Source organism: Mustela nigripes, chromosome 9 (assembly GCF_022355385.1).
Source record: "Mustela nigripes isolate SB6536 chromosome 9, MUSNIG.SB6536, whole genome shotgun sequence".
Taxonomy (NCBI): domain Eukaryota; kingdom Metazoa; phylum Chordata; class Mammalia; order Carnivora; family Mustelidae; genus Mustela; species Mustela nigripes.
In genome coordinates this window covers 66,318,715-66,345,873 of record NC_081565.1, presented here as the reverse complement: position 1 = coordinate 66,345,873, position 27,159 = coordinate 66,318,715, and the positions used below count along the sequence as shown (strand labels likewise).

General features: G+C 41.2%; 2 protein-coding genes and 1 long non-coding RNA gene across 11 annotated transcripts in view; 1 reads left to right on the top strand and 2 right to left on the bottom strand.

Moving 5' to 3' along the window:
• Positions 1-429: 429 nt before the first annotated feature.
• On the bottom strand, positions 430-11,886 carry ISCA1 (iron-sulfur cluster assembly 1). 4 transcript variants are annotated; one of them, XM_059411744.1, is made up of 5 exons: positions 11,672-11,886; positions 5,456-5,509; positions 2,118-2,223; positions 1,176-1,299; positions 618-717 (listed from the first exon to the last, which is right to left on the bottom strand). In XM_059411744.1, the coding sequence occupies exons 1-5, from the start codon at positions 11,750-11,752 to the stop codon at positions 651-653; spliced, it is 432 nt and encodes a 143-aa protein (XP_059267727.1). In that variant the 5' UTR covers positions 11,753-11,886; the 3' UTR covers positions 618-650. The 4 variants fall into 4 exon arrangements, with proteins under 4 accessions (XP_059267728.1, XP_059267727.1, XP_059267725.1 ...); XM_059411742.1 differs by having other exon boundaries at positions 1,176-1,303; positions 2,118-2,165; positions 11,672-11,858; XM_059411743.1 differs by having other exon boundaries at positions 1,176-1,303; positions 11,672-11,857.
• Positions 11,887-11,994: 108 nt separating this feature from the next.
• Positions 11,995-13,366, top strand: LOC132024763 (uncharacterized). The gene is made up of 3 exons (XR_009406302.1): positions 11,995-12,119; positions 12,342-12,648; positions 12,744-13,366. It is a non-coding gene; the product is annotated as an uncharacterized LOC132024763 (long non-coding RNA).
• A 1,005-nt stretch (positions 13,367-14,371) lies between these two features.
• The window catches only part of TUT7 (terminal uridylyl transferase 7), a 63,000-nt gene continuing 50,212 nt past the window's right edge, over positions 14,372-27,159 (bottom strand). For all 6 annotated transcript variants that reach the window (XM_059411737.1, XM_059411736.1, XM_059411740.1 and 3 more), the window contains one exon: positions 14,372-17,022. In XM_059411737.1, the coding sequence (XP_059267720.1) occupies positions 16,955-17,022 (68 nt within the window). In that variant the 3' untranslated portion in view covers positions 14,372-16,954. The remainder of the gene's footprint in view (positions 17,023-27,159) is intronic.

The following is a 27,159-nucleotide window of genomic DNA, read 5'->3' as shown; positions in this document are numbered from 1 at the left end:
CTACTGGCTGGTGTTGCTAAAGAGTAAAGCAAATGAGGCATCTGACAAAGACATTTTGGATACAAATGTAGAAATGCTGTGTCAAGTTTGGGGAGAAAACCAGTGCAGTTCCACGTCACGCCCGCTCTCAGGATCTTCTGCCTCCAAATTTTATGAGCCATCGATCTGGTCGGAAATGCACGTTCACGCCACTCTCAACAGCGAGCTATGGCGTGCACACGTATTAAAAATACATTTCCTGAAATCCTCCCAGGTAGACAGCGTTCATGAAGCTGGTTCTAATAGAAAGGATGCAAGACAATTAAGTGCAGGGTAGGATTTTTTTTTCTTTACAAATCAGGAAAATGACCCAAAGAGAGGAATGGCTTCTCGTTTTCTGCCTCTAAGAAGAATACAAGTATCGCTTCTTCTGGAATCTAACACACTGGCTTCACTTTCAAAATGCATCATTTTATTTTCCGTGTAAGGCAGTCATACATTATAAACTTTAAGCACGTGACAGTCACATGATTTCTTCAGTAAGCCCTAGGACTTCCATGAGTGTTCTTGGAGCTTACAGCCAGAGTAGTCAAATATTAAAGCTTTCTCCACAGCCACACGTTCCTTTGATGTTTGGGTTATTGAAAACAAACTCACTGGATAATTTATCTTCAACATAGTCCATTTCTGTTCCTAAAAGTGTTAGCTGTGCTTTCTTTTCGATGAACACTCTGACTCCTTGGGGAGAAGAAAACACATGTCACATAAAGCCTGCAGGTCTATGGAACCTGCTGGTTCAAAGCACAAGTGAACTTTTAAAATAGTTAACCACTGACAAAAGTCTAACAGGAAGCTTCTGAATCTATCTCATTATTTCCTTTAAGAGCTTTAGTGCTCAGTTTCCTGTCTGTCCCTTTTCCACCCAATGATCTAAGTTAAACACAGTATTAGGCCTGACAGGTGCAGAGAAGCATACTCCATGACAGTTCCACGCAAAACTAGAATTTGCTTTTCACTGTATTTCACCCATTTTTCCAATTTGCAACATGAAGGAAAGGCGTATATTCTGAGACTTTGTAAAAACAGAGTCAATAAATGTGTAAAAGCCTGCACGGACATCTGTACACATGACACACTGGAAAGCAGACACACATACACAGGACTGTGATACATGGGGCTGGTGTCATGAGGCCCACCAGTGCAACGTGGCCATTTTCTTCTTCTGCTCATGGGCCGGAAAACTGGCAGTAACGTAACTCCCTGGAATTACGCTGGTAGAGGCTGGTATCTTCATAAATATTACTGGTGTAAGAAAGCTTTCTTCCTTATAAGAAACTGAGTAATTACTCAAATATAAACTGTATATAGTTATTAGAAATCATCTTCAGAAAGATTTAATATTTAAAATTTAAAAATTTAATATTTAAGGTATTTTATGTAGAGATCTAAAAAACAACACAAAATGTCATCATTGGTCAGTAACTTCACTTTAAAACAACTTGATAAAAACAACAACAACAACAAAAATGTCATCATTGGTCAGTAACTTCACTTTAATGAGATGAATTAGCTAGGTAATAGCACAGCTCTGACGCAGAGCTACCACTGAAATACCCGTGCTAGTGCTCTTTGAAGTTCCCCTGAGGCCGTGACATTATTTTGTTCTAAATAGGTTTTATCAGATTATTGGGTAGGGCCAGGGGGCAAGAGAGAATTAGAGCACTGGCATTTTTAATAAAAATTAAAACACAGATTCTTCAAAAGCACGAGATGACATTACTTATTTGGTATAGACGTCAAATTGCTGCTTCCCAAAAGATGGATGGTTCTGTCTGAAGTTTCAGCATTTAACATCTTTCTGCAATGATTATCTTTTCTAATTGAAATAAAACAAATGATAAGAGCATACCCTCTGGAGCCAACCTGAGTAGGTTCAACTTTTCCCCAGGCCACTGAACTAGCCTCAGTGACCCTCAGACAAGCTATTTTACCTCCCCATGTCTCAGTCTCTTAATCAGCAAAATGGGGGACAATCCGGTACCATTCTCACTCAGCTGCCATGTATCAATCATCTGATACATGAAAGTCCATCAAACCACCCTACCTCACAGCAAGCACTATGTATGCTTGGAACTCACCATCTTGAACAACTTCTTCATCAGAATCTCCTTTTGTCTTTGTATATTCTAGAGTATAAGAAAGGCCATTACAACCCCTGGTTCGGACACCAACTTTCAGACCTACCTGAAAAAGCAGTGTAAATATACACTTAGTTTTAAAGTAGTGCATATTAAACATTCATAAACACCCTGGCTATTTGACATTTGTTTCTTCATAAGCTTAAAGAGATATTAGATTTCTGGCTATGAAATGTCCCACCAAGAAGTATAAGTGGAAAGGGAAACAAGCATTTAAAAAATGTAGCTATTTAACAAACTGCAATACTAGTGGGGATCCTAAAATAAAAACAACTAAATGCAAAAACCCCAAACCAGTCACTACCGCTCTGCGGAAAACATTTTTTTTCCCTTTTTAGTTCCAGTCCTTGTCATAGATACATATAATCTGAACACAGGCTTCACTAGAACCGGAATAAGTCTTAGTTCTCTGATTTGTTTTTGCCACTTAAGGCATCATCCTTCCATGTGATTAACTGTCCCAATTATCATCTGCATATAATGCCTTGGCAGTCCACTATACCAATGCATGTTAACTACTTAACCCTTGCTTTTGGCCGATGAGGCTGGGAATAACATTTTTAAAGGAAGAGGGTTTTTTTTTTGGCTTCTGTTTTTTAAAGTAAGTTCTGCCCAATGTGAGGCCTGAATTCACAACCCCCTGATCAAGAGTTACCTGCTCTACCAACTGAGCCCGCCAGGTGCCCCTTAAAGGAAGAATTTTAATTCTAAACATGAATAATCCCTTTTTAAAGGAAAAAGAAAAGTACCTGATGGCACAGATGACTACCTAATAAAAAAATTAAAAAAAAAATTAAAATAAAGATTTTGTTTGTTTATTTGACAGACAGAGATCACAAGTAGGCAGAAAGGCAGGCAGAGAGAGAGAGGGGAAAGCAGGCTGCCTGCTGAGCAGAGAGGCCGATGCAGGGCTCTATGCCAGGAGCTGGCATCATGACCTGAGCCGAAGGAACCGAGCCACCCAGGAGCCTATACCTAACAAATTCTCAATTCCTCATTTCAAGAGATGTTCTCAGGAAGCTTCCCTATGTTTAGGTTCAGTGAGGTCCCTAGGCCATCCCCTGGAAACCATCCTGCCTTTACACAGGGCCTTAATTCTAATGCAGAACTATGCAAACATTCTCAAGTACCAGAAATCAAAAGACTGCAGCCCGCAGAGATGTTAAGAAGTTAAAATGGGACCAAACTGCACTTTTAAAATATCAGCCTTAATCTAATGTCTATCTTAATGTGATTTCCTAACAATATCTACCGACCATCTAGCTGGAATTCTGGAGCACATGTCCTGAGTATTAACTTGACTTAGCTTTTATCATTATAAACAGGAAGACTCAAGCAAAGCAGGAGGTCCAACGACTAGGAATGAATACAGACACTTACAGAAGACAGAAAATACAGCTTTAGGTACCTGGAGTTTGGAAAAGGGACTGCTCACACCAGCAGTGATGATGAGGGAGCAGGAGGCTGGCTGAGGACAAAGCAAAAGCTGGCGCCTTGCACCCCCCCCTTCACCCGCTCCCCTCCATAGGTGTAGCATTCCTCAGGCACCCCTGACTGCCATAAAATGATAAATAGTTAACTTGCTGAGATCACAATCCTGCAAGACAGGAGCCTCCCTTGGTTTGCAAATGTCCTTGAGATTACAACAAAGAAGTTACCTTATCAATAGCCCAATTTCCAAAGACACAGAACTCAGTTCCTCAAGCCCTAATGTCACCCTCCCCTCCATAAAAAACCGAAGGAGGCGGAGGTAGAAGGAAAAGTAAATAAAGTTAAATTTCTTCTAAACCTAAATCTCATTAACAAGGATGCTTGATAGCAGGAATGTAACATTCCACCAGGAGACTCTCAATTGTCCTTACTTGATAGCAACTAAGACTTCAATATCCTGATAGTATTCTTTGCCCCAATAGCCCTTCTGAACACCCCTTTGTCCTCACCTACCCAACTCCTATGTATATAACCAACCACTCCTAACAACCTGGGGCAGCCGCATCTCTGCCTGCCACGGGCCCTTTTGCACCAACAACGTCTTAAGAATTCTTTATTTAGTCATCGGCTCCGAACCTCCTCACCCCACCGAACCTGATTTAGGTTCTGGGACTTCATCAGTGACACCCCATGAGGCGTGCGTGCTCCATCCTCTTCATGTCACTGCCATCCCTCAAACCTACACGCAGCTACACCCGTGTATATATACTCTTTCCATCAGTCTATCCTAACGGGGTTGCCACACGGATACATTTTAGCATTTAGTAATTCTTAGGAGGAATGTGCCAGAACTTCATTACACTGTAATGCAGGTTGTACAGCAGAACCTAGACACCACTCCAAAGTCTAATTACTAAATATTAGTAGTTTAGTACTTGGATGTAATTTACAGTATTCCACAGGCAACAATGCCCGAAGGTGAAGGGGATGCACACTCCCCTTACTCAACAGTTTTGTGTCTAGGAGGACAGCCTACAGGGGTGCACTAAGCCAGGCTCACAGGCTTAGTCCTCTAGAACAATGGGCCTGACACACTACAGACAATATTTGCTGAACGATATTGGTGGCAGCACTAGATGTAACCAACCCCAAAGACCTTAATATGGGGCACTGGCTAAATAAATAGAACCTGTTCAATAAAATACACTAATATATCCAGTCATAAGAATGATAAAAAAGGTGGGTCTTTCTGTAATGCTCTGGAAAGAACTTCAAGCTATATTATTAGGGGCAAAAAGCAAAGTGTAACCACAGCATGTATGGAATGCTTTCTCTAAGTAGGGAAGAAGATGGACACACAGATGTTCATCTCAGGAAGGACACTTAAGAGGTGGCCCCTTAGAAGGCTGAAAGACAGCCAAGAGTTTGGGTCACAAAATGACGTCCTTTTCCCTCAATACCCTGTTATATTTTATTTGAGCCTCTAAAAATCACAAGCGGGGACGCCTGGGTGGCTCAGGGGGTTAAGGCCTCTGCCTTCGGCTCAGGTCATGATCCCAGGGTCCTGGGATCGAGTCCCGCATCGAGCTCTCTGCTCAGGAGGGAGCCTGCTTCCTCCTCTCTCTCTGCCTGCCTCTCTCCCTACTTGTGATCTCTGTCTGTCAAATAAATAAATTAAAATCTTTCAAAAAATAAATAAATAAAAAAAATAAAAACCACAAGCGTATTTTACTTTTTAAATAAAAATCCCTAACCAATGAAAACATACTGTGTATCACAAGATAATTCATTGTGAAAATACAACTTCAATTTTTTTACTGAATATTCATCTGATTGGTTTTACTTACGTGTTCGGGCTTATCTTTAAGAAGCTGTTTTATCTTGTTTACTGCTGAAGGTGTCTGAAAAAAGAACAAGTTATTAAGTTTTTAGCTACAAAACCTGCTTTCTTTAAAGCCTTATAGTTCCTTAGTCTTTTAAGACTATTCAAGTCTATTAGCACATTTGTCTGACAAATTTATATTCCATTCTTGGTGAGTACCTTGTGGCTTTTGTACATAAACACATGAACTCTCCTCAACTCAAAACATCCTATTTTTATTAACATACCTTCTAGCAATATCCTTTGAATCTTGTTCCCCCCAGTCAAGATCGGCTCCCTGTCATCAGTTCTCTGGTTCTACTTACATCACAAACCCACGTTTGCTGGGCAGCCTCTATTCTGTGCTCCTGCTGCATGCTCGGCAACAAGACAATCCCTGACACAGAGAAGGTGCTCAGTAGCCAAGAATCAATCAAGGAATCGCTGGGGAAGCAAACCTTCAGGCAGTTTTCCTTTTGATTACTATTAACTCTACTGTTTTTGTTTTGTTTTGTTTGTTTACCCCAAATCTATTTCAAGCCCATTAAAATGCAGAGAAGAAATAAGGCAGCAGCATCAACCCAGAGGGTGCCTCTCATAAAAGTCCCACCACGTGTTCGCACAGCTACTAAATGTGGCTTAAAATATCTCAGGATATCCGGATGAACAGAATTAAGCTAGTCAACTACAGAAACAAGCGCCGGGAGGCATTTTTCAGGAGCAATGCTGTTTAATTACCTGGCCCATTTGTCTTCAAAATGAGGAAAGCACCACGATGTATTAGGTATATGGGTCAGGATCACCAAGCCCCCCTTCCTGGGAAGAGCAATTTTCCCACATCTACTTTATTTCTATCTTGGGTCCTGTCTGCTTTTTCATGGTGTTGTCAGGGACAAAGTCTGTTCCAGGGCATTTCTGCCCTACTTCCTAGCTATGTCCAAGCCTGTTACTTGGCTTTAATGGGGAGAACAGACCCTCCTCCTCAGGATTCTTGGGAGGATTAAATAAATGAGTTCACGAAGTACATTTACAACAGTGCCAGGCACAAAGAGCTCAATACAAACCTGCTACTTTACAATGATGAGAGCATATTAACAAAGAGATCATGTCCTTCCTACTTTATTAGCTTAGCTGGCAATGCTATGCTGGTCCTCCAGTTTTTTTTATTGGCATTTTATTGGTTTGTGGAATCCCAGAGTGGACATTATGACCTATAACTTAGAAGTAACTGTAGCCAAATCCCAAGCCTGTGCTACGGGAGCAGACCAAGAGGATGGCCTCCAAGTGTGCTCTTGGGCCTGTCCAGTGGGGGTGCTGGCCAGATGAAGATGTGGAAGCAGAGTCCGGACCCAATTTAGAAAAGCCATGAAACCAATTTAGAAGGCTGACACTAGCATTTTTTAAAAACACAAACAAGAAGAGAAAAGAAAACAATGTATTACACTAAATAAAGATGAATGTTCAGTGAAACTATGACTTCAGTTATTAATATACAGTGGGTATACACATATATACTTATTGTGTGTAACTATAAAAGAAAAAAAAAGGTTAAAAAAAATCACCATCAGTAGTGATTTATAAAGGCCTTTCCCCACAATTCTACCAGAACAGGAGGACAACAGTGAAAATAGGGAGCAGTATGCCAGAGAAAGAAGGAAATGAAGAAGAGAATTACTTTTTTTTTTCTTCTTTTGAGATCACAGCGTCAACCTCAAATAGTTACAGGAATAGTCCTGAAGAAGAATGTTAAAAAATGCTCATTTACCCTTCTAAACAAATGTCAGAAAAACTAGCTTCTGCTGGTCTCATGGTCTTATTTCCCATATTGAGCCCTGAAGAAATTAATCTAATTACTGTCAAAGAGCAAAGGATTTCCGATAAGTTAAAAAAAAAAAAAAAGCACAATCGTGGGAAAATATTTATTGCAAGTACAACTTGCCCTGTAATGCTGGGGAGTCAAAGGTGATGAGTGTTCACTGCTACAAGACCAAAACAAAAGTCAGGGAGTACACACCACTCTGTCAACAGCCCCACGCGTTTCTATCTCCACATGATTATTAAATTACCAAATTTGATTTTACAAAATAATTTTTCTTCTTTTCCCAACTCTTAGTAGAAAACACACAGTAAACAAAAACAATTCATAGAGTGGTCCACCTATCCCAAAGTGGTTGACTTCACACCCCTACACTGTCCAGGGAAAAGTAACCTGTGTGCCTGGGAACTGTCATCATAGGAACCAAAATGAGTCTTTCTTAATTTTCGTCTGTCAGGCCAAAACCAAGCATACTCCACTGGCAGAGTGTTACTGATGGAAACCCAGCAGAGTACGTACTTAAGGGGAAATATACAGATCTTGTCACTTTCTAAGTGAGGGATTTGATTTTCAGAACAAGTCAGAAGGACAAAAAGGGAACATGTGGCACTTGAAAAAAAAAATGCTACTATAAAAAAATACTTTCTGTATCCTCCTGGGCTCTCCAGTCTTTGCAGGCTCTGGCAACTCTGCAGTAAGTACACTCAATCTGGCCAACAGTCCAAAAACTTCACAACAACATGCTGCAGGCCTGGTAGCCTCCCGTTTCCATGCACTCCCCCAAACGACTAAGACACCTACACTTTTCTAAGAAATGTATATATAATTAATGACTTATTCACCTGCAATTTGGCCAATGAATTAAAGTTTAAGATTCCTGAAACTCAATGAAACAGAATGATCGTTTTTAATCTACTCATAGGTAGATCATAGAACAAGACAAAAGGCCCTTAAAAAAGATCTTTAGTCTGTTTTGGTATCAGAAACTTCTCATCCTTAACACTGTATTTCCTTAAGTAATTCCCCAGGCAATTTTAATATTTTGCTGCTCAAGAAAACAAAACTAAAACCAAAGCTAACTCCATGATTATGTATACGAAACATGTGCCAACAACTACAACCTATTTTAATTTCATTATAAATATGGCATTTTAATGTTTAAAAGACGGCAGATAAATAGCAGCCAATGAACAAGTTACAGTATCTTTCAACTCATTCTTTAACAGCTACAGGTGGCATTATGATGTTTTCCCTTTTGTCTTTTCCTAGTCATCTGTGTGTGTATATTTTGTGGCCTTTCTTATGTTTCTCATAATACACATTAATAAACATATTAACCATTTACTGAGTACCTTCCAGGTGTTTAATGGTTTATATGCATCATCTCATTCTTACAATTCTGTGATTTAAGTATTAAAGATTAAATAACTGATAAAGGGACAGTAAGTTAAGGAATGAAGAGTTAGGACTCCCAAACTTAAAAAAAAAAATTATTTACAGTGACTACATAATCGGTCACCAACTGGGTCTACTCTAATTTATTTAACTATCCTCTTATCGTTATACATTTAGGCGACCTGCAATTGTTTCCTGGAGAATGCCCTGTAAATTGCCTAAATATACAAATTACTGCTTGATCATTGCTCCAAAACACTTCTGGTACTTGTCCTTCAATGAATTAACTGGGGCTCAAGTAACATTGTTTCCTCATCCTTCTCAACCAGGTGCCACTAGAAAGTTAAGTCTTAAAGCACTCACTGCACATAATGCATTAATTTCTGTCTGTGTATGAAAAATGATGCTGGCTGTGTACCATCATTCTCTTACAACTTTGGCTGCACTTTATGGACAGGTGTCCATAATCCTAAATTATGATTGCACTAACTCTGATCTGTAGAATGATGGAAATAAAAGCCTCTGCTAGCAGGGTAGTGTTAGTCTTCAGGCTTTCATCATATTTTACTCTGGTTCCTAAAAATTCAATTTCTTTTGTCAATTCCTCTGCAGGTGTCCAAAAGTACTCACTTTGAAGTGGTGGGGTGAAGACTTAAAACATTCAACCAAGAAACCATCTCTGGTTGCAGAGAAGTGTTAAGCACAGCTAGCTGGTCACCAAAGTAAGCCTTCTGTTCCAGCAAACCATGAGTCCTCTCCTGGACTAACATCAGTTAACGCGGATACCTGGGCGCTGACAGCATGGAACCATGTTTTCATTTCATCAACTCCTTTTCCTTTTCCTAGCCTTTTGATGACCTCTGCTGGCCACGTAGGTACAGGACTTAGACAAGTTTGCACCATGTCAAATTACTGATGTCAAGTTTATGTATCTAGGTAACACTGATCTCTTCCTATCCATTTTATTGAATCATTTCTGGTTTCATTAGCTTTTATCTGTATTCACTCATTAGCCCTTTGATCACCTTCCTGCTTCTGCACTCCACAGAACATGCTAGGATTTACAAGGTTCATGCCAGGGTCTTGGGAGCAGGGAGCATATGCTGATTAAAATGACTGCAAGCCTGCTATGCGGGCTATGGGTGGAAAACAACCAGGACTTGCATTTTCTCTGGCACCAGCTAAGACTACAGGGAAAGGAACTTTTAAAGTTAGCTAGACAGTTAAACAGGCTAAGTTCACACAATGGCCTCTGGTAAGTTAATCAAACACTTGATCAAAGGCAAAACAGAGCCCTTGTGAACTAAGAATTGACAAGATGAAGAACTGACACAATTCTGTTAGCAGAATAAGCCTGGTGACAGGTCATGAAGCAGGAGCAAGTGCAGAGAGTGCAGGTCTGAGAATGTCAGCTGTTATTATCCCTGGTAATTCCAGGGGTGGCAATGGCCTGGCCCACAACTATGTCCCTGGAGGGTGGGAATTGGGTAACTCAATTTATTTTTTGTCCTGAAACACAGGAGGTCTTAAATGTCAGCTGAATGAATGATGAGGAGGAAGGGAATGACTCAGATTCTGAACAAGCAGGTAATATGTTAAATGATGGACAAAGAAAAGGCAAAAAAGCATCTCCTCTTTCTGGCTCTACCATTATCAGTAGTAGAATTCTTTTCAGTTTTCAGTATTTTTTGACTCAGACTGAAAGACACAAAGTATGACCCAGGCCCTTCAGTTCTTGTGATTTTCAAGACAGTGGGAGAATTCTCAGATCTGATGATGTTATCTTCTGGACATGAAAACAGGGTTGGTGGCACAGAAAACAGGAATATAGAATAATCAGAAAAACACTTATCCATTATAAATATGAATCCTCCCACCTGATCACAACTTCCTTCTATTTTGTTTCAACTGATTTTCTGACAACAGGCTTTTTTATAGCATTAGCTTGAATGGAATCCGTGATCCAATTCGACTTCCCACTCTCTAGATGCGGAATGCTTGCACAAAGGCTTCTCCTTAACCAAGACTGGGGTGAGAAGAAGGCCGAACTGATTCATAAGCTCTCCTATGAAATCCAACCCTTTCGGAACGGCAAACACAAGTGACCGTCTAACTGATACGGAGTTTCCTTGGGGTGAAATGTTTTCTAACGACAGAGGTGATGGTTGCACAACACTATGAATGTACTAAATGCCACCGAATGGTACATTTTTTAAAGGCGTAAATTTTTTTGGTATGTGAGTTTTCCCTGTTAAAACAAACAAACTGCGCAGAGCACCAGGGATCGCGTCTGCGTGGTAAACCCTGCGGCGACCGTGCGCGGTACGGACTCCGGTGCTCCCCCAGGGTGTTCAACCTTTCACCCAGAAAACGCCCAACGCTCTCTCAGGGTAGAAATTTTTATCCTTCTTTGTCCTTTGTGAGAGCCGACTACGGCCGAGGCCCGCTGGAGGGACGGAGGGTGTTTCAAAAAGCCTCCCCGACGCCAGGAAGGAACCCTTTGTGCACTAGAGCCTTGATCTCAGTGAGGGGTGGGCTTTGTTGACGCGGTGGCTCTCACGTCGCTCGCCGCGCTCGCCCCGTCGTCCCCCGGCGAGCTTCCGCCCTCCCCGCGCCCCTCGAGGGCAGAAGTCCGGGTTCCCTCCCCCAGCTTCCCGCTCCTCGAGCTCCTAAGGGCCCGCGACCCGAGCACAGTCGCGGCCCCGGCTCGCGGCGGGCCTCCCCGGGGGCCCGGGGCTCCGCGCACACGCGGCGCCCCTCACCGCCCCGCAGACAGCGGCGCACGGCCTGCTGGGAAACGTAGTTCCCGGGGCGCCCGGCTCCCACAGAGCAGCCCCGCCCGAGCTTGTTTATCTCCCCAGCCAGGGCACGGAGGGCAGGGCGGCGACGCGGCGGCCGCACAGCGGGCCGGGCGCCGGGCCGCCGTGACCTCCTCGCGGGGGCGGAGGTGAACCAATGTCACCCGTCCGACCGCGCGCCCCGACCACTCACCAGGGTGAGGGCGGCCCGGGTGGGCTGCAGCTTCCTCTTGCTCACAGCCCGGACAGTGGCCCGGACTAAAGAAGCCGACATCCTCGCCGTCCCGGAGCCCCGGTGCCTCGGGCCGAAGCTCGGCCACTTCACCCTCTCTCCATGGACACGGCGGCCGCATTGACGCCACAGGCTCCGGCGCACGGCGCCCCACGCCCCACCCCGCCCGGGCCCGCCCCGCCGCCGTCATTGGGCGGCCGCATGAGTGACAGGCGGAGGGCGGGGCGCGGCGCTCGGGCTGTGGGCACGTGACGCGGGGCATTAGCGCGAGGCTGGGGTGCGTGGGGGGTGTAAGGCCGTCTTCTGGGGGCTGCTTAGGCGCGTCGTTGGGAGTGGGGTTTGGGCACGCGGAGTGGCTGCTGGCTTGACTCTGGAGGCTTGTCGCTTCCCCGACCTGTCCGTGGGAAAGGTGCGGCGTCACTGCTTAGGAACGCTGAACGCGAGAGCTGGTGTTCCCCAGAGCAGTAGGGGAACACGCACGTACTTGTCTTCCTTCCTGGTCGAGCTAGACGCTTCTTCAGGCATAGACTTACCGCAGGGGGCCCGAGCACACCCCTGCGCGTCCTCCCCTCACCGCGTGCTGACTGGAAGGGCTGTTGGAGGTTGGTGCTAATACAGCTTTCGCTTTCAGGGGCTGACTCGAACCCAGCGCCCTCCGGGGATGTGACGGGGCGGCTCCGTCGGCCCTCAGCGAGACCCACGGAATAGACTTGAATGAACACCTGTTGTCCGCCAGACCCTGCCGTGGCTGCTCAGGGGCCTCTGCCTTATAATTCTGCTTGTTAATTGAAATACACCTAAGCCTGGTAACTGGAGAGTCCAGGAAAGAATGAGCGACCCTGGGAGGACAGAAGTGCGGCAGGGTTAGCGCCCCGGAGGGCAACCTCCCCATAGCTGGCTTTTCTCATAGGCGGCAATTCCTCGCGGCGGTGCTAGAGGTAAAGGGAAAAGGAAGGTCGGAGGGGCGGGCCTGGGGAGGAGGGACTAATCAGCGAAGTGTGTTTTAGAGCCCGGTTTCTTTCATCTGCTACAGGATTGGAGAGTTCAAAATTCACTTAAGTGATGACAGTAAGATAAGGGTTGTTTTTGCCTCTAAACGCGGCTTAACACAAAAGACACGGTGAGATTAGATGATGGTTGTATGGTGGGTTTGTCTTGGCTTCATCGGACTAGCTGGGTGATTTGGTACAAGGTGTCTTACTTCCGATGCCCTTCTCCTACAGACACTGTGAAGATTAAATGAAAGGCCCTTGGAGGACTGTATGGCACATAGTTAAGTACCAGCAACTCAATAAACTGTTGCTAGTTGTTCAGAACCTATCACACCAAGAAGGAATCCTAATGTAAACAATGGACTTTGGGGATAATGTTGTGTCCACATAGGTTCATCAGTTGAAAAAAATAAATACCCCACGCTGGTGCAGGATGTGGATAGTGGAGGATTTGGACTTGTGTTGGGACCAGAGTATACAGAAACTCTGCACTTTCCATTCAGTTCTGTGTGAACCTGGAACTGTTCTAATAGTGTTAATAAAATGTAAAAAAAAAAAAAAAAAAAGATGCCATGTATGATTCTTAATTGTTGAAATACTGTTATGTAATTGTGTAGCACTTTATAGATTTGAAGAGCACCCTTGGGCACACTTTCTCATAGCCTCACAATTTTAGAATCGGTAGGGCAGGAACATTGGGACGACTAGTTTAAAAGTGATGCATAAACTCTGGCCTTTTAGTATAGTGAATTAGAAAAGTAAAAAATCTAATCCTAAATTTTCTGGTTCAGGATCTCCCCATGTATGCTTAATTCTTTCATCTATTTCATACACACTACTCAGATTTTAACTTGGTTGGCTGTTTTGCGTGTGAGTGGTAAGTCACATAATCTACTTAGTGGTGGGTCAGGCATACCTAATGTTATTTGAAACTGGTGCAGGCCCCGGAGATAAACTGGCCTTAGGGGATTTTTGTGACTATATAAGAAATATGTGGGCTCCCTTATCTCAGGGCAGCAGCTGTCCTAGGGCGTCATGAGGTGGGTGTGGTAACTGTTGAGGGAGTTGACAAGCTGTGACATTTAGATTTCCACCAATAGGTTAAAAACTTAAAATAGGGAAATGTTCAACATTGTCCTTCGGGCCTTAGTTTCAGGGTTTTAGATATTTAAAAGTGTTTTTCCTAGTCAAGACCTCACTTGATCCTCGCTACTCTATGAAAGGGCAGGTGTGACTTCCATTTTATAGGCACGGAAACTGAACTGCTATGAGGTTAGGAGGATTGCCACACTCTCGGCTGGAAAACTGGCAGAGCCAGAGACCCTAAGTAAGCCTAGAATTCCACCCAGGGAAGCGTGCTAAATTCTTGACTGCTGTTGTCTAAACATGCCTACTTTCAAAGAAAAAAGTACTAAGTACATCTTTACAATTTTATGGGAGTTTGTTGAATTCTGTGAACATCTGAATCTGAACTTTTTTTCTTTCTTTTTTTGCCTGTAACACCATAAACCCTATTTACCCAGGATTTTTTTCCCGTAGAATCATTTGTGAAACACATTTGAAAATGAAAAGTAAACTGAAGTTAGGTCAGAACATTTTAGTGACATCTCTAAGTGTGCACTCTGCTGATTACTGTACACACTGAGCAAGGGATTAGAGTAGACGGGACTGTTAAGAATAGATTTCATTTTATGTGTTCCTGGGAGAAAGAGGAAATTGTGCTAGTGAAGCATTTGTGGAGCTTGCGGAAGGACAGGCCAGCTGCATCTGAACGATAACAAGGAGCTGGCCTCAGCATGGAGCAGATGCACCTGTCCCGGTTGGGGCACTGAGAAGGGGCTGTGACCAGCGCCCAAGTCAAGGGTCATCCATTCTTCAGGTCTGGCAAACACTGGTCACTGTCCCATTGATCAGTGTGAGGGACTGAAATTTACCCAGGAACTAGAATAAAATGTAGGAAACTTTTTAACATTCTTTTTTTTTTTTTTTTTTTTTTTTTTTTTAGATTTCTTTTTTTTTTTTAAAGATTTTATTTATTTATCAGAGAGAGAGAGAGAGAGCGAGCACAGGCAGACAGAATGGCAGGCAGAGGCAGAGGGAGAAGCAGGCTCCCTGACAAGCAAGGAGCCCGATGTGGGACTCGATCCCAGGACGCTGGGATCATGACCCGAGCCGAAGGCAGCTGCTTAACCAACTGAGCCACCCAGGAGTCCCACTTTTTAACATTCTTAAAAGCATATAAGGAAACATGGTTTCCATGAAAAGGAAAATAATGAGAATAAACTTGAATGAGAGGAAAAGGGAAGGTGGCTGAGATATGCTGAGGACGATTAGAAGTGAAATGATGAAATTCATGTGAGACAGAAAACAGCAAAATGACATAAAAAATCCAGCCAGTCATGTGGAGATTAAATTTGAGTTCTCCTAGGATGAAGGAAAAAGATGATGGAGAAATAATGAAAAAAGACAAAAGTATTTTTGAGGTTAAAAAAAAAAAAATTAACATACTTTTCCAAGTTGAAAAAAAACAACCAAAAACCAAACTGGGCTAGGGAGATGCATGGGATTTGCTTCTGTTTTAGAGAAAAGTCACAGACAAAAAACTTACAGGGAAACCTCTGCTGAGGTATCCAAGCAGAAAAAATAAAATCTACAAGGGAACAAAAATTAGGCTGGCCTCCGATTTCTGTTATCATGCCAGAAGACAGCATTAATAGCTTTTCAAAGAAAGTGTGACAAGAATTGTGTGCCCAGTCAAGCTCATTTTCATGCTGAAGGCAAGAGAAATCAGAAGAGCAGCTTCTGCCCTGGGTACCTAATTCATGCGGTTAATTCAGGTGTTTGGGTTTGTCCAAACTGAGTAAGGAACAATCACTAAACCCTTCTACCACAACTTCCCAAATTCTGTAGGTAATTTTGATAGGATTCTTCTTTAACTGGAGTATGTCTTCAAGTAGGTGAAAAGAAGGGCTCACAGGTGCTATTTTCTGAGCCCTCTGCTAGCCGGGACGCTCGCCCAACAAACACTCTCCCCGTCCTTCTCTGTCTTCATCCCACCAAGCCTGTGCCTCTCCTGTGGGCACAGTGCTTGGCACACAGTGGGGTCAATGAACAGCAGATAGCTCGAGCACGAGATAAAGTAGAGGGAGCACGAGATAAAGAGGAGCAGATTTATACTGCCCTCACTCCTTCCTCTGGTTTCCTCATGAAATTTAGGACTCTTGCTAGAAAGTAATGTGGATAAAATTACAGGTTGAAATTCTGGTTTTATTTCAAAATGATAAATAAACCGAGGCATTGTTCTGACCACATTCTACTTCTGGAGGGCTTGTGGAGTTAGAGAAACAGTTCCGGGGGGGGCTCCAGTCAGACCCAGAATGACACCAACCAAACTTGTGATTGGCAGAGATGGCCTCTTTAATCCTCAGGGATTTTTAAAAGTTCTCCACCCTAATTTCCGAGTATCATAAAAAGTAAAAAGCTTTTCTGTTTTGTCATTTTTCCTTTGAAAATGTATTTTAGCAGCAAACAGGACTCCTTCTTTTCCTTATTTCATTTTTTTTTTTTTTATGAGCACAGTAATTCTATGTCAACTTACTTAAAACCCCAGAGCCCCTCGGTGGTGCTGCTTGACCCACGGAAGACTCGCATGAATAGGTGCTCATGTTCATGTTGTCATTTCTACAAATATCAATAAAATATGGTTTGTAAATTGTAAATACAGTAGTAGCAGTTCACACATATTTGATATGCTTTCACACAAAGATTCAGTAAACAATAAATATAATTTCCCTTCTTCAAAACAAAAAAGGGATTTGTAGGTGAAAAAAAGGGTTAATTTACTCTGGGTGTATCAGCACACCACTTTCAGTGTGCTTTGAAAGAATTAAAAACCATGAAATTGTATTCACTGAATACTGGCCCACAGTTATACTTTTTTTTTTTTTTTTTTTTTTTTAAAACCTGGCCTAAAAAACCAAAACAAAACAAAAAAAAAAACAAACCTGGTTTAAATACATACATCATGGCTTTCTCTTAAAATCCTTACATCTATGGGGATTCGTGGTACGTGGGACTGTACTAAAATTTTTTCCCTCATTAACAATTTCATTAAGTTAAAAAAAATCTGACATTTCCCTTAAATGTTAGTTGAAGCCTGATCTATGCTGCTATGTCCTGTGAAATGAACCTAATTTCAAAGTGAATGGGAACGCCTGAGTGGCCATTTAGAGTGCTGCATTTTTTCCTTCCCTCATGATTCCTGCTGGGTCCTCTTCGCTGAGGCTTTTCCCTGAGTCATATATTTACTGGAAAGGCTACCTAGAGGGGGGGAAAAAACAAAACCCAACATAAATAAAACAAGCCTCACTTTATCACAAAAGCCATAAAATTACTTATTATTACTTATTTACAGAAACTTTTCACACTGGTACTGGTCACTTATTTTGAATTGAGTAAGCAAGGCTAGATATAAAAAAGGTATGTAAGGAACATGATCTATTAAACACAAACCTAGTCAAAATTCTTTCTAAATGCAGGCAGGTTGCTAGAGTGACATCATTCTCATCACTGTTTCCATGTTGGTACAGAGGGCCAGGTGGACTTTTTGAAACCTCTGCTTTGCATACATCAGTGTCTTCACTTACAACCACACAGGACAGATTGCAACAAATTCTTTGGCTAAAAATAAGTATCTTGCATCATTACTTTGCAGATATGAACCTGTGAATGGTGACATTCTAGCAATACCTTATTGATACCAAAGAAAAAAAGAAATTTATTACATTTACAGGTAAAGGACAGAAATGTGGATTACTAATTAAAGCCACACTACAGAAGACTTAATAAGTTTTGTTCTGGAGTATAAACAAATAGATCACTGAAAAGAAAACTGATAAATTCTTATGTTTCAGAAAGTAGTATATGACAAAGGTTGCATTTCTAACCAATGAGGTAAAGTGGATTGTTAAATAGCTGGTACTGTGTCAAATAAGTCATTTTGGGAGGGAGAGAGCGTTAGTTTTCTTTTCTTTCCTTTCAACATACCCTTCCTCTCCACTCAATTCCAAATTAATTACAGAATTAAACATAAAAGCGCCAGAGTATAAGAAGTATGATTATTTATATAATCTTGGGGTGGGGAAATTTCCTAAGCACACCACCTTGCCCTATGAGAAAGATTAACTGAGCTTAGTACTAAAGCAAGTCAATAGAGAAAAGATGAACACCGACATACAGCTGGGGAAAGAAAAACTGACATACGAAAGGGAAAAAAAAGGCATATGAGTATATATAAAAAACATTTAGTATTAATGAGTGATCAAAGAAATGCAACTTAAAACAATTTTTGATCATCAAGTTGAAGGAAAGTCAGAAGGACAGAGAGGTGGGTTGGAATTTTGCTAAATGAATAGTCATAGAAATCTTACCATAACTGAGGTATGCAAATAACTTAAATGTTCAAAATTTGTGATATGAATGACTAAGTATATAATAGACACAACAGAATACTAGATTTGCATAGAAGAATAATTACTAATACAAAAAGTAGGTTATAAAACCACATGAATAGTATTTTCATAGAAACTAAAAATTAAAGGGGCGCCTGGATGGCTCAGTTGGTTAAGCATCTGACTCTTGATTTCAGCTTAGGCCTTGACCTCAGGGTTGTGAGTTCAAGCCCTGTGTTGACAAACAGTTTTTTAAAAAACCCACTAAAAATTAAAAACAAATGAAAAATCCTATCAATCCAATGTTTGGTACCTCATTGTCCTTATCTGAAAAAATGTGGGCTATTATACCTACCCCCTTGGAATTATTCTAAAGATTAAATAAACTGATACAGGTAAAGCAACTGAACAGTAGCTGGTACATAGAAAAGTACTCAATACATGTTAGCCATTATTAGTACATCGATGTGAAAAGATGGGAAGACTTTATTTCCCAAACCCAAGTTGTAGTTATGCTCTAGAATGAAGTATAAATGGCTTTTATTTTATTCATTTTTGCTTTAACTATCTACATTTACTAAAGCAAACATATTAAGTATGCAAATAGAAACTTATGCCCCCCAAGAAGCAAACTTCTCAAAGCAGAGCATCCAGATAGTCAATGTACAGTGAAAAATGAGTGATACCAGGAAGGAGCACAGCACTCTCCCGTGGTATTTATACTCTAGAGCCTCGAATGGTCTCTAGGCAACAAATCTTTGATATTCTGAACTGCCCGAAGTATTGAGGATAGATTTATCATTCCAGGGACAAAAGTTTAGATCACTACACCTTGTATTACACACACAACTCATAGAGGTTCAGGATCTAACCAGAAAAAAAAGTTTTAAAGATGATAGAAGAAACTATAGATGGATATCTTTATGAACTCAGGGAAGAATTTCTTAACGATGACCCTAAAATCACTGAGTGACATGACCATGAAAACTAACCATGGAAAATCCATCACCGATTACCTCAAAATTTAGAACTTCGGAGTGGCAACAGACACAAGCTGAAAGACAAGATATGCTGGAGGAAGATATCTGGAATGTATATAATAAAGGAGTAGTAAGAATAAATGAAGAATACTTACAAATTAATAAGGAAATGATAATGCAACAGAAAAATAGGCAAACGATAGGTATAGGGATTTTACAGAATTCCACCTGGTAACAAGCACAAAAGGGGCAAATGATATGAACAGGGAATTCATGGAAGAGCAACTCCAATTGGCTAATAAATATATAACAGTATCACCAGAGTCAAGAAAATATACATTAGAATAACACCAGGGTATTTTTAACCCATCAAATTTGCAAAAATAAACACTGCTGTTGGGAGTGGCAATTATTTCAACGAAACACTTGATAACCTAAGTTGAAAATGCACATACACTATGACTCAACAGAGTTTGACTTCAAGATACACAAATGACAAAACCTCTCATACATGCTCAAGGAGCTTCAGATGAGAATGTTCAGTACAGCACCATTTATAAGAGCAAAAAACCAAATGCAATCTAAATGCTAATGCGCTACATAATGGATAGTATGTTCTGTATTCATAGACAGAATACTGGAAAGAAGCACAGTAAGTCTATCTATAGTGATCTATATAAATTTCAAAATCACTTCATTAAATAAATACGAAAAACTAGGGTGTAAAACATTCTTATTATACAGTATGATGCATCATTTAAATTAAAAAATTCACCAATGATATGTATGTAAAAGGGTTCATATGTCAGTTTAAAAAAAGGAACTAGAAGAACATCTGAACTCCTAATAATAGATGCCTCTGGGGTGGAGAGGCCACAAAGGATGGAATGGGTCTGGGATGGTGGTCAAAGCGGACTTCGACCATCTTAATGATCTTTTATTGAAAAAAAGATTGAGAAGAAGATAGGGAAAAAAAATAAGTTCAGTTCTCTAGTAGATGAGTTTTATTTGTATCTTCGTATTTTTCCCAACATGTTAGGAAACCACTCTTTTCTAAGAATAGTGCTAATAGTCTGATTACTACATAGCCTGTATAAAAAAAAAATCATACCTGAAGAAATTTCATATAAAAATGTGCATGTAGAAAAGTAAACCCACTAGAAATAAAACATGAACTTTTATGTACTCTGAGGGAATAACAAGAAATTTATAAAACTCTGAAGCATGACTTGAAATCACCTAAAAATTGGCTAGATGAAACGACTAAAACAAGCAAGTAACAAACTATATGGCAAAACAAATCCTAAACAAGACAGAAAGGTTAATAAATTGGCATGGTGGCAGAACATGGAAGGACAGAACACGTTTGTTAAAGGACAAATGGATTTCTATGTGGAAACTAAAGCTAAAAACAGAGATGACTGCCCTAGTTAAAAAATACAAAGATAGAAATATGAAGAAACACAGATGAAAACATGTGAAAAGCAGGAGACTTCAACGGAGAATACAAGCCGATGGGCAAAAGACTACTCCCATAAAGTGAGGGTCTGGGAAACAGGCAGTCAGAGACTCTCTGGTGGCTGACAATTCCCTTTTGGCATTGCTGGCCTCACTGTGAGAAGGTGTGCCCTTTTTTAATCTATCATTCTACTGACTAGGAATTTATCCTGAGGCAGTAACTAGGCAAATATTGCCTGATGGTGTTTGATGTAAGCAGTGGTCTTCACACTTGGATACATGTAATCCCTGAGCCAACTGAACAGGATGGGTGGGCAGGGGGCTTTACGGGACTTGACTGGGGTGCCTCATGTCTACTGGATTCTTTCTGAAAAATGCCTCTGTGGCCAAGGTTTTGGGCTGGTTCTCAGAAGGCACACCAGTCTTCCTTTCACAGTCCTCCTACTTTATAGAAGAGAGGCATGTCTCCTCCTCATCCAAATCTTAATGTGGTACATGGCCTTGGGAAAAAACCCAAGGAGGCAGGAAGGAAAAGAAACGCTGGTTATCTGTGGTAAGTGTGAAGGCCTCTAACAAAAATTCCAAATTTTTAGCTTTTGTGAAATTACACTGATAGGTGATGTTCATCGCAAATAATTCTTAATGATACATTACTATGAAATTTTTGGTCATTTCGTTTAAAAAGGAATAGCAGTAACTGAATGACACTGCTGTAATACATCTTCCATTTCCAAATAAAGCATATCTCTTACTTTTAATACCCTATCATAAAGACTACTGGGGTTTCTTGATGTTTACCAACTATAAAAACAAAAAAGATTTGGGATAGAAATGATGAGGAACACTGTTTCATTCCTGTAGTATTGATCCAAAAATACTTGATTATATGGAGAAAAATCCCATCTATCTCATTAAGTGGCAGTTACTTTCAGTATGTAAACATAAATAGAAAAATCTTTTTTCACTAATTTTTAATAAAAAATTATAACATTTGTTTTGATCAATTATATATTCTAATGCAAAAACTCAATTTAGAAGAAATTTTTACATTTTGATAAAAGGCTTAAAAAATCCAATTTCTATAAATATTATTATTGCAGATAAGGAGGATAGGCTGATCAATAATACGCTTGAATTTGAAACTTCTTTTTCTTTAAGATTTTGTTTTTAAGTAATCTCTACACCCAAAGTGGGTCTTGAACTTACAACCTTGATATCAAGAGTTGCACACTCTACCCACTGAGCCACCCAGGTACCCCTAAAATGCCTGAAATATATATGCTAAAAAATATACTACCTTAAGATGGAAGTAAAACAAAGAATTCAAGGAGGAAAGTAAAATTTCTGCCCATTAAGGAGCTGTAAATGAAGGGTAGCGTGTATGAAAAAGCAGTGATATATTAATTTCATTTGATACATTTAAGGCTAATTGATAAGGTTTATTTTAAAATTTCAACATTTTTTTAAAAACCTCAGGAATTATATGCTTTGCAATTATGATGAAAATCTTAGGTATCAACTTAAAAATATTTAAGATATATGGGCTTTCTACATTTTGAGCGAAGAATATGAGAGCAAAAAAAGTTTTGGAGGACACTGATGTACCAAATATTTGAAAGCAGCCAGTCCATTAATAAGGAATAATTAAATAAATAATGGCATGTTCATATACTAGAATATCAAGAAGGGTATCAACAAGAATGATCTCTACTCACTGATAACAAGGTGTCCCTATATTTTACAAAAGTACTTCTGTTATTTTATTTTACTCCAGATTTTAAGTAATCTCTACACTCAACATGAGGCTTGAACTCACAACCCTGAGATCAAGAGCTGCATGTTCTACCAACTGAGCCAACCAGGCATCCCTGTTTCTGTTATTTTAAATTTACTATCATAAAGATCACTTTTTAAAAAAATTAGGCTTTTAAATTCTGGTCGAAGAAAAAAACTGTAATAGTATATACACATCATCATGAGGGAGTAAAAATACCATCAATCTCTTCTAACATCTTCAGTTTTTAGGATTTCAAACGTGAGGTTAAAATGGAATAAATGAAGAGTCAGACATAGTTCTTTTGGAAATATAACCTTCTTTGCAAAAAGGGGAAGTTGTAAGGAATAGAGAAATGTTAGTTTTTTTGAGATTCTCATTCTGAATAAATTGTTATTATGTAAACCAGAGTAATTCACTTATGCAGGAAACCCAGCTGACTATGGTTCTAATGTCCATGGTATATGTGTCCTATTAGAAGAGGGAAGTAACAGCAAGGCAGGAAACTGTTCACACCCGTAACAAGGCAGTGATTACTTGCTGAGGGATAACATTTGCCAGATGCTGTGAAAAGAGCTTTACGTATAGAAAATTAATCCTTACAACTGTCCTGTGAGGTGTCAGCCCCAATTTACTGATAAGAAAACTAAGGTACAAAGATGTCCAGTAACTTGACAGAGGCTGAAAAGCCAGCAGATATTTGGGCTGTATTTCAAACTCACCTATGTCTGACTTGAAAGCTCTTATTCTTGGCCCTTCTACTGCTCAGTCTCTTTATTCTTTCAAAATGAATACATCTCTATCAGTAAAACTCACTGAACATCTAAGGCACTGCATCAGCAGTGTATATAAGAGGGAGCGGAGTCCCAATGGAAAACAAGGAAATTCATGGAATCTTCTATTCATTACTCTCCCATCTGGCAGTTAAGGACTATGTGCAGCCCAGTAGAAAGGAATGGAGCAAGAAGTATCAGGAAAGAGAACTTGGCTTTTTAGGGGCTCAGTGCTTTAACCTCAGGATCTGGTAAGATAAATGGGGCTACAGCCCTTCTCTAGATGAGACATCTGGAGCTCAGAGAAAGCAGATCTCTTGCCTGAGGTCAATATGGCTACTGGAGAGAACAGGGGCCATCCTATCAACAGGAAACCACCTGTGTGTCACATATATAGTACTGTGGGGAAAAAAGAACTCTGGGAAATTTAACACTACTTACAGTTGAGACGTATTTCAGATTTATAATATAGACAATGGGTTGAGTTTATTGTGGATAAATCTGACAAGTCTTAACAGTTGTTGACTGAAAAGTTTAATTAAGATAGATTTTAACCACCCATAAATTTTTTTTTTTTCTGGTATAAAGTAGGTATGTTTATTGTAATAATTTTTCTTCTGTAGTCAATTCAACCTTTAAGTTTTACAGTTGCTGAAAATATTTATAAATATGTAAGTCTCTGATGTGGAAGACAATTACAGAAATCTTTACAGCCAATTGGTCATGCCATGCCCAGGTATTATGTCCAGATGTCCAACATCTGTATTGTTTTCCCACTGACAAATAAATTCAGAAAATTATAATAAACTTCTACTTCCAAGACGTGTAAGGCCTTTAGCAGGAGCCACACCGACGGTCACTATGCGGGAGCATCAGTGTGTCACACTCCTATAAACCTCTGTGCTGCGGCTACATGCAGGTGCTGTTTTAAGTGCTTTTACATAGATTTCTCAACATCCCTGTAAGCCAGCTATTATCATCCCTTTGTAACAGATGAGGAAACTGAGTCAAGCGGAGTGTAAGCAGGTTTTTCAAGATCACAAAGCTAGAAATCATATCCTGCAATCTGAGGGCAGAGGCCATGTTCTTCCACACCCTACCCTCGGCAAAAGCAACATCTCGACCAAGAAAGGATCCCTATTCCAGTGTAATGCTCTGGAAATATCTGTTCAAGGCTGAGGCTTGTAAAAACAACACTCTTTTGGCTTGTTTACATATGGTAACTCTGTGACCCTGAAACTCTCAGAGGATCTGTGGGAAGCAAACGCACACACTGCCATGGAGAGTCTGTTTCCCGCACTTGGCTTTCAGAGGCGGAGGGTGTCAGCCTCCTCCTCTCGTCTCACAACAGGGCCCCGGGCCCACTTCACTTCTATTTGATTTGGGGTGTTTTCCCACTAGAACATTTCTTGTTTTTACATCCGTCCATGCATTCTACTGAAAACAATGGCAAAATCTTCCCAGGAAACAGCTGCTCCTGCATTTTCTCACAGAGCCGCCTCTGTCTTTACCTTTATATCCACTCTTCCCTATTTAGGTAAAGGCGGTACTTTTCTGAGGATTTCCGGCTCTTTCTCCTTGAACCATCTGACCTCACTCTATACCAACCCAGTGCCCATGCTTCATAAATTGGAATTGTTATGCGATCTGATGCCACTTTAAATGTTTTCTCCAATCATTAAAGAAAAAAAAAATCCCTGGAATTCACATAGCTTAAAAATAAGTGCCTATTCCTGTTTAGATTACTGTATATACTTGAGATACTTCATCCCCAGACAGGCAGAAAGAGAAGTAGCTACATAATTTAACAAATCTATTTATTTTTCTCTTGTGAACGACATTCAGAGTAGAGACAACCAAACATCCCTTGCTGGGAGCTCTCAAAGCTTTCCCAGGGTGAGACCACTGCGCCCTGGTTTCTCTCAGACTGTGCTGGTGAAAGTAGGGAAGCCTCTCTCTCCCGCGGGGTCTACAAGGCTGCCCAGGGGCGGGGAGTGCTATCTCCCGGTAACTGATGGCAGAGACAGCTTCGTCTCTTCACATTCTAACGAACACACCATCTTTCCAAGCTAAAAACAAATGTGTTTGCATATCAGCAATAACATACAACAGGTAAAAGCTGATCATAAAATATGTGGGTTGTTTTACACTACATACAAAAATGTCAAGTTCTGTCAATGGAGTTTTAAAATTTCAGAAACTTTTCTCATAAACTGTACAATCAAGTTAAAAAGACTACACATGCTCTATTTGCTTATATGATTTCCTTTCTTTAACCCTACTTTATTGAATAAGATAAGAGAGACAGAGAGACAGAGAGAGAGAGAGAGAGAGAAAGAGAAAATAAGCAAAGTTACTAAGGGTGTTTACAGGCCAGAACTCAGAATATTTGTTATAGAGTTTATAGTTTCATCCTTTCTTACTAAAAAAAGCTGAAAAAGTTGCTCAGTTACTTTGTTTTTCCTCTTCCCTCTCAAGTTTCCCTTCCCCTTCCCGACTCACATTCTTGAAACACCGGAGAAAGGGAGAGCCTCCCGGTTTTGCCTCCCTCTGGGCATCTGTCCACAGGCCTGTGGGCCAGGCAGGGACAGTGTGAGGCTCGGTTGCCCACAGTTCCTCTTCCAGCACTTCTCACCAGAAACCCCTGCAGTCAGGTTTCTGTCCTCTTCACACCACAGGGATGGCTCTTTCCAGAGTCACTCATGACGTGAGCACTGCCCAATGCAATCCTTACAGCGCCATCTACACAGCACCCGAATTTGCAGCGGTGAGGCCCAAGAATGGTCAAGCCCTCTCTGAGGCCCCTTGTCCTCCGAGCCAGCTCCTAATCCAGGAGCCAGCTCTCTTGCTGCTCGGCTCCCTCACTGACCATCTTCTGTCTGTCTTCTTTATTTTGAGCCTTTAAATGTTCTCTTTTCTTTCTGCATTATTTTCTAGGTGATCTCATTCCTACCCAGGCCTTCAAACGCTATCTCTGCACTGAAAATACTCAAGTCTCGGTCTTCAGCCTGGCCCTCTGCTCGGAACACCTTCCTCGTCCATCCCACTGGTGACCTGGCATCTGTACTCAGACATCTAGCAGTCTCTTAAATCGACATGGCTACAACTGGACTCTCTTTCTCCCTGAAATCTGCTCTTCCTGAGTCCTTCTCAGCACAGAAAACTCCACTTCCATTCTTCCAGTTGCTCAGGCCTAAACTTGTAGTGTCATCTCGGGTCCACTTTTTGTCCTATGTCACCATCTAATCCAGTGACAACCCACGTTGATGCCAAATATCCAGAACACGACCAGTCCTCACATTGCCTTCTGCTCCCATCCGAGAATAAGCTGGCACCATTTCTCCCCTGAGCTCTAGCAGAAGCCTCCTCGTGGACCGGCTGTCACCCTCACCTCCTCACAGCAGCCATAAGGAACCTTCCGCAACAGAATGCAGATTAAACTTTCTTTGTTCCAAGCCCTCCAACAGCTGTCCATCTCACAGACAGAAAGAAATCCAATCTGGCCAGGGCTCAAGGCGCCTCATGATCCACACCCATCTCCCCTGACCTGACCTCCTACCACCTCCTCCCTGCACTTGCCACTCAGCGACACCGAGGGACAACGGTGGTTTTCAGTTCTATTGGAACGGTCTACCTCCAACTTCCCCTGCCTGGCCCCTTCCTTCATTTGATTCTTTGCATAGATGTTACTTAACAGAATGGCCACCTCCCTATCCAGCATTCCCTTTTCCTGCTTTGTATTTCTCAGCACCTGTTGCCATAAGAAACACTTACGTATCTCTTCTGACAAGAATACAGAGTGAACGAGAGCAAGGACTTTGCTGGTTCCCTGCTGTATCGCCCCTGTTAAGGCTCGTACCCTGCACTTGGGGCCGGGCAGGGGAGGGGGAGGGGGAGGGGGAAAATGGCTTAGTGAGTACTTGAAGGAAGTATTGAAGGATGGATTCAAGACATAGTGAGAGAGCAAGAGAGTGGAGTTCAGGCCAACAATTACTTCCTTCCCTTCCTCTGGTGCACAGCAC

Coding starts and splice junctions, on each gene's coding strand:
- ISCA1 (XM_059411744.1), bottom strand. CDS start 11,752: ATGTCGGCTTCTTTAGTCCGGGCCACTGTCCGGGCTGTGAGCAAGAGG. Junction 2,224..5,455: donor TTAAAGATAAGCCCGAACAC/GTAAGTAAAACC, acceptor CTGCTTTTTCAG/GTAGGTCTGAAAGTTGGTGT. Junction 718..1,175: donor AAAATGGCCACGTTGCACTG/GTGGGCCTCATG, acceptor CTTCTCCCCAAG/GAGTCAGAGTGTTCATCGAA.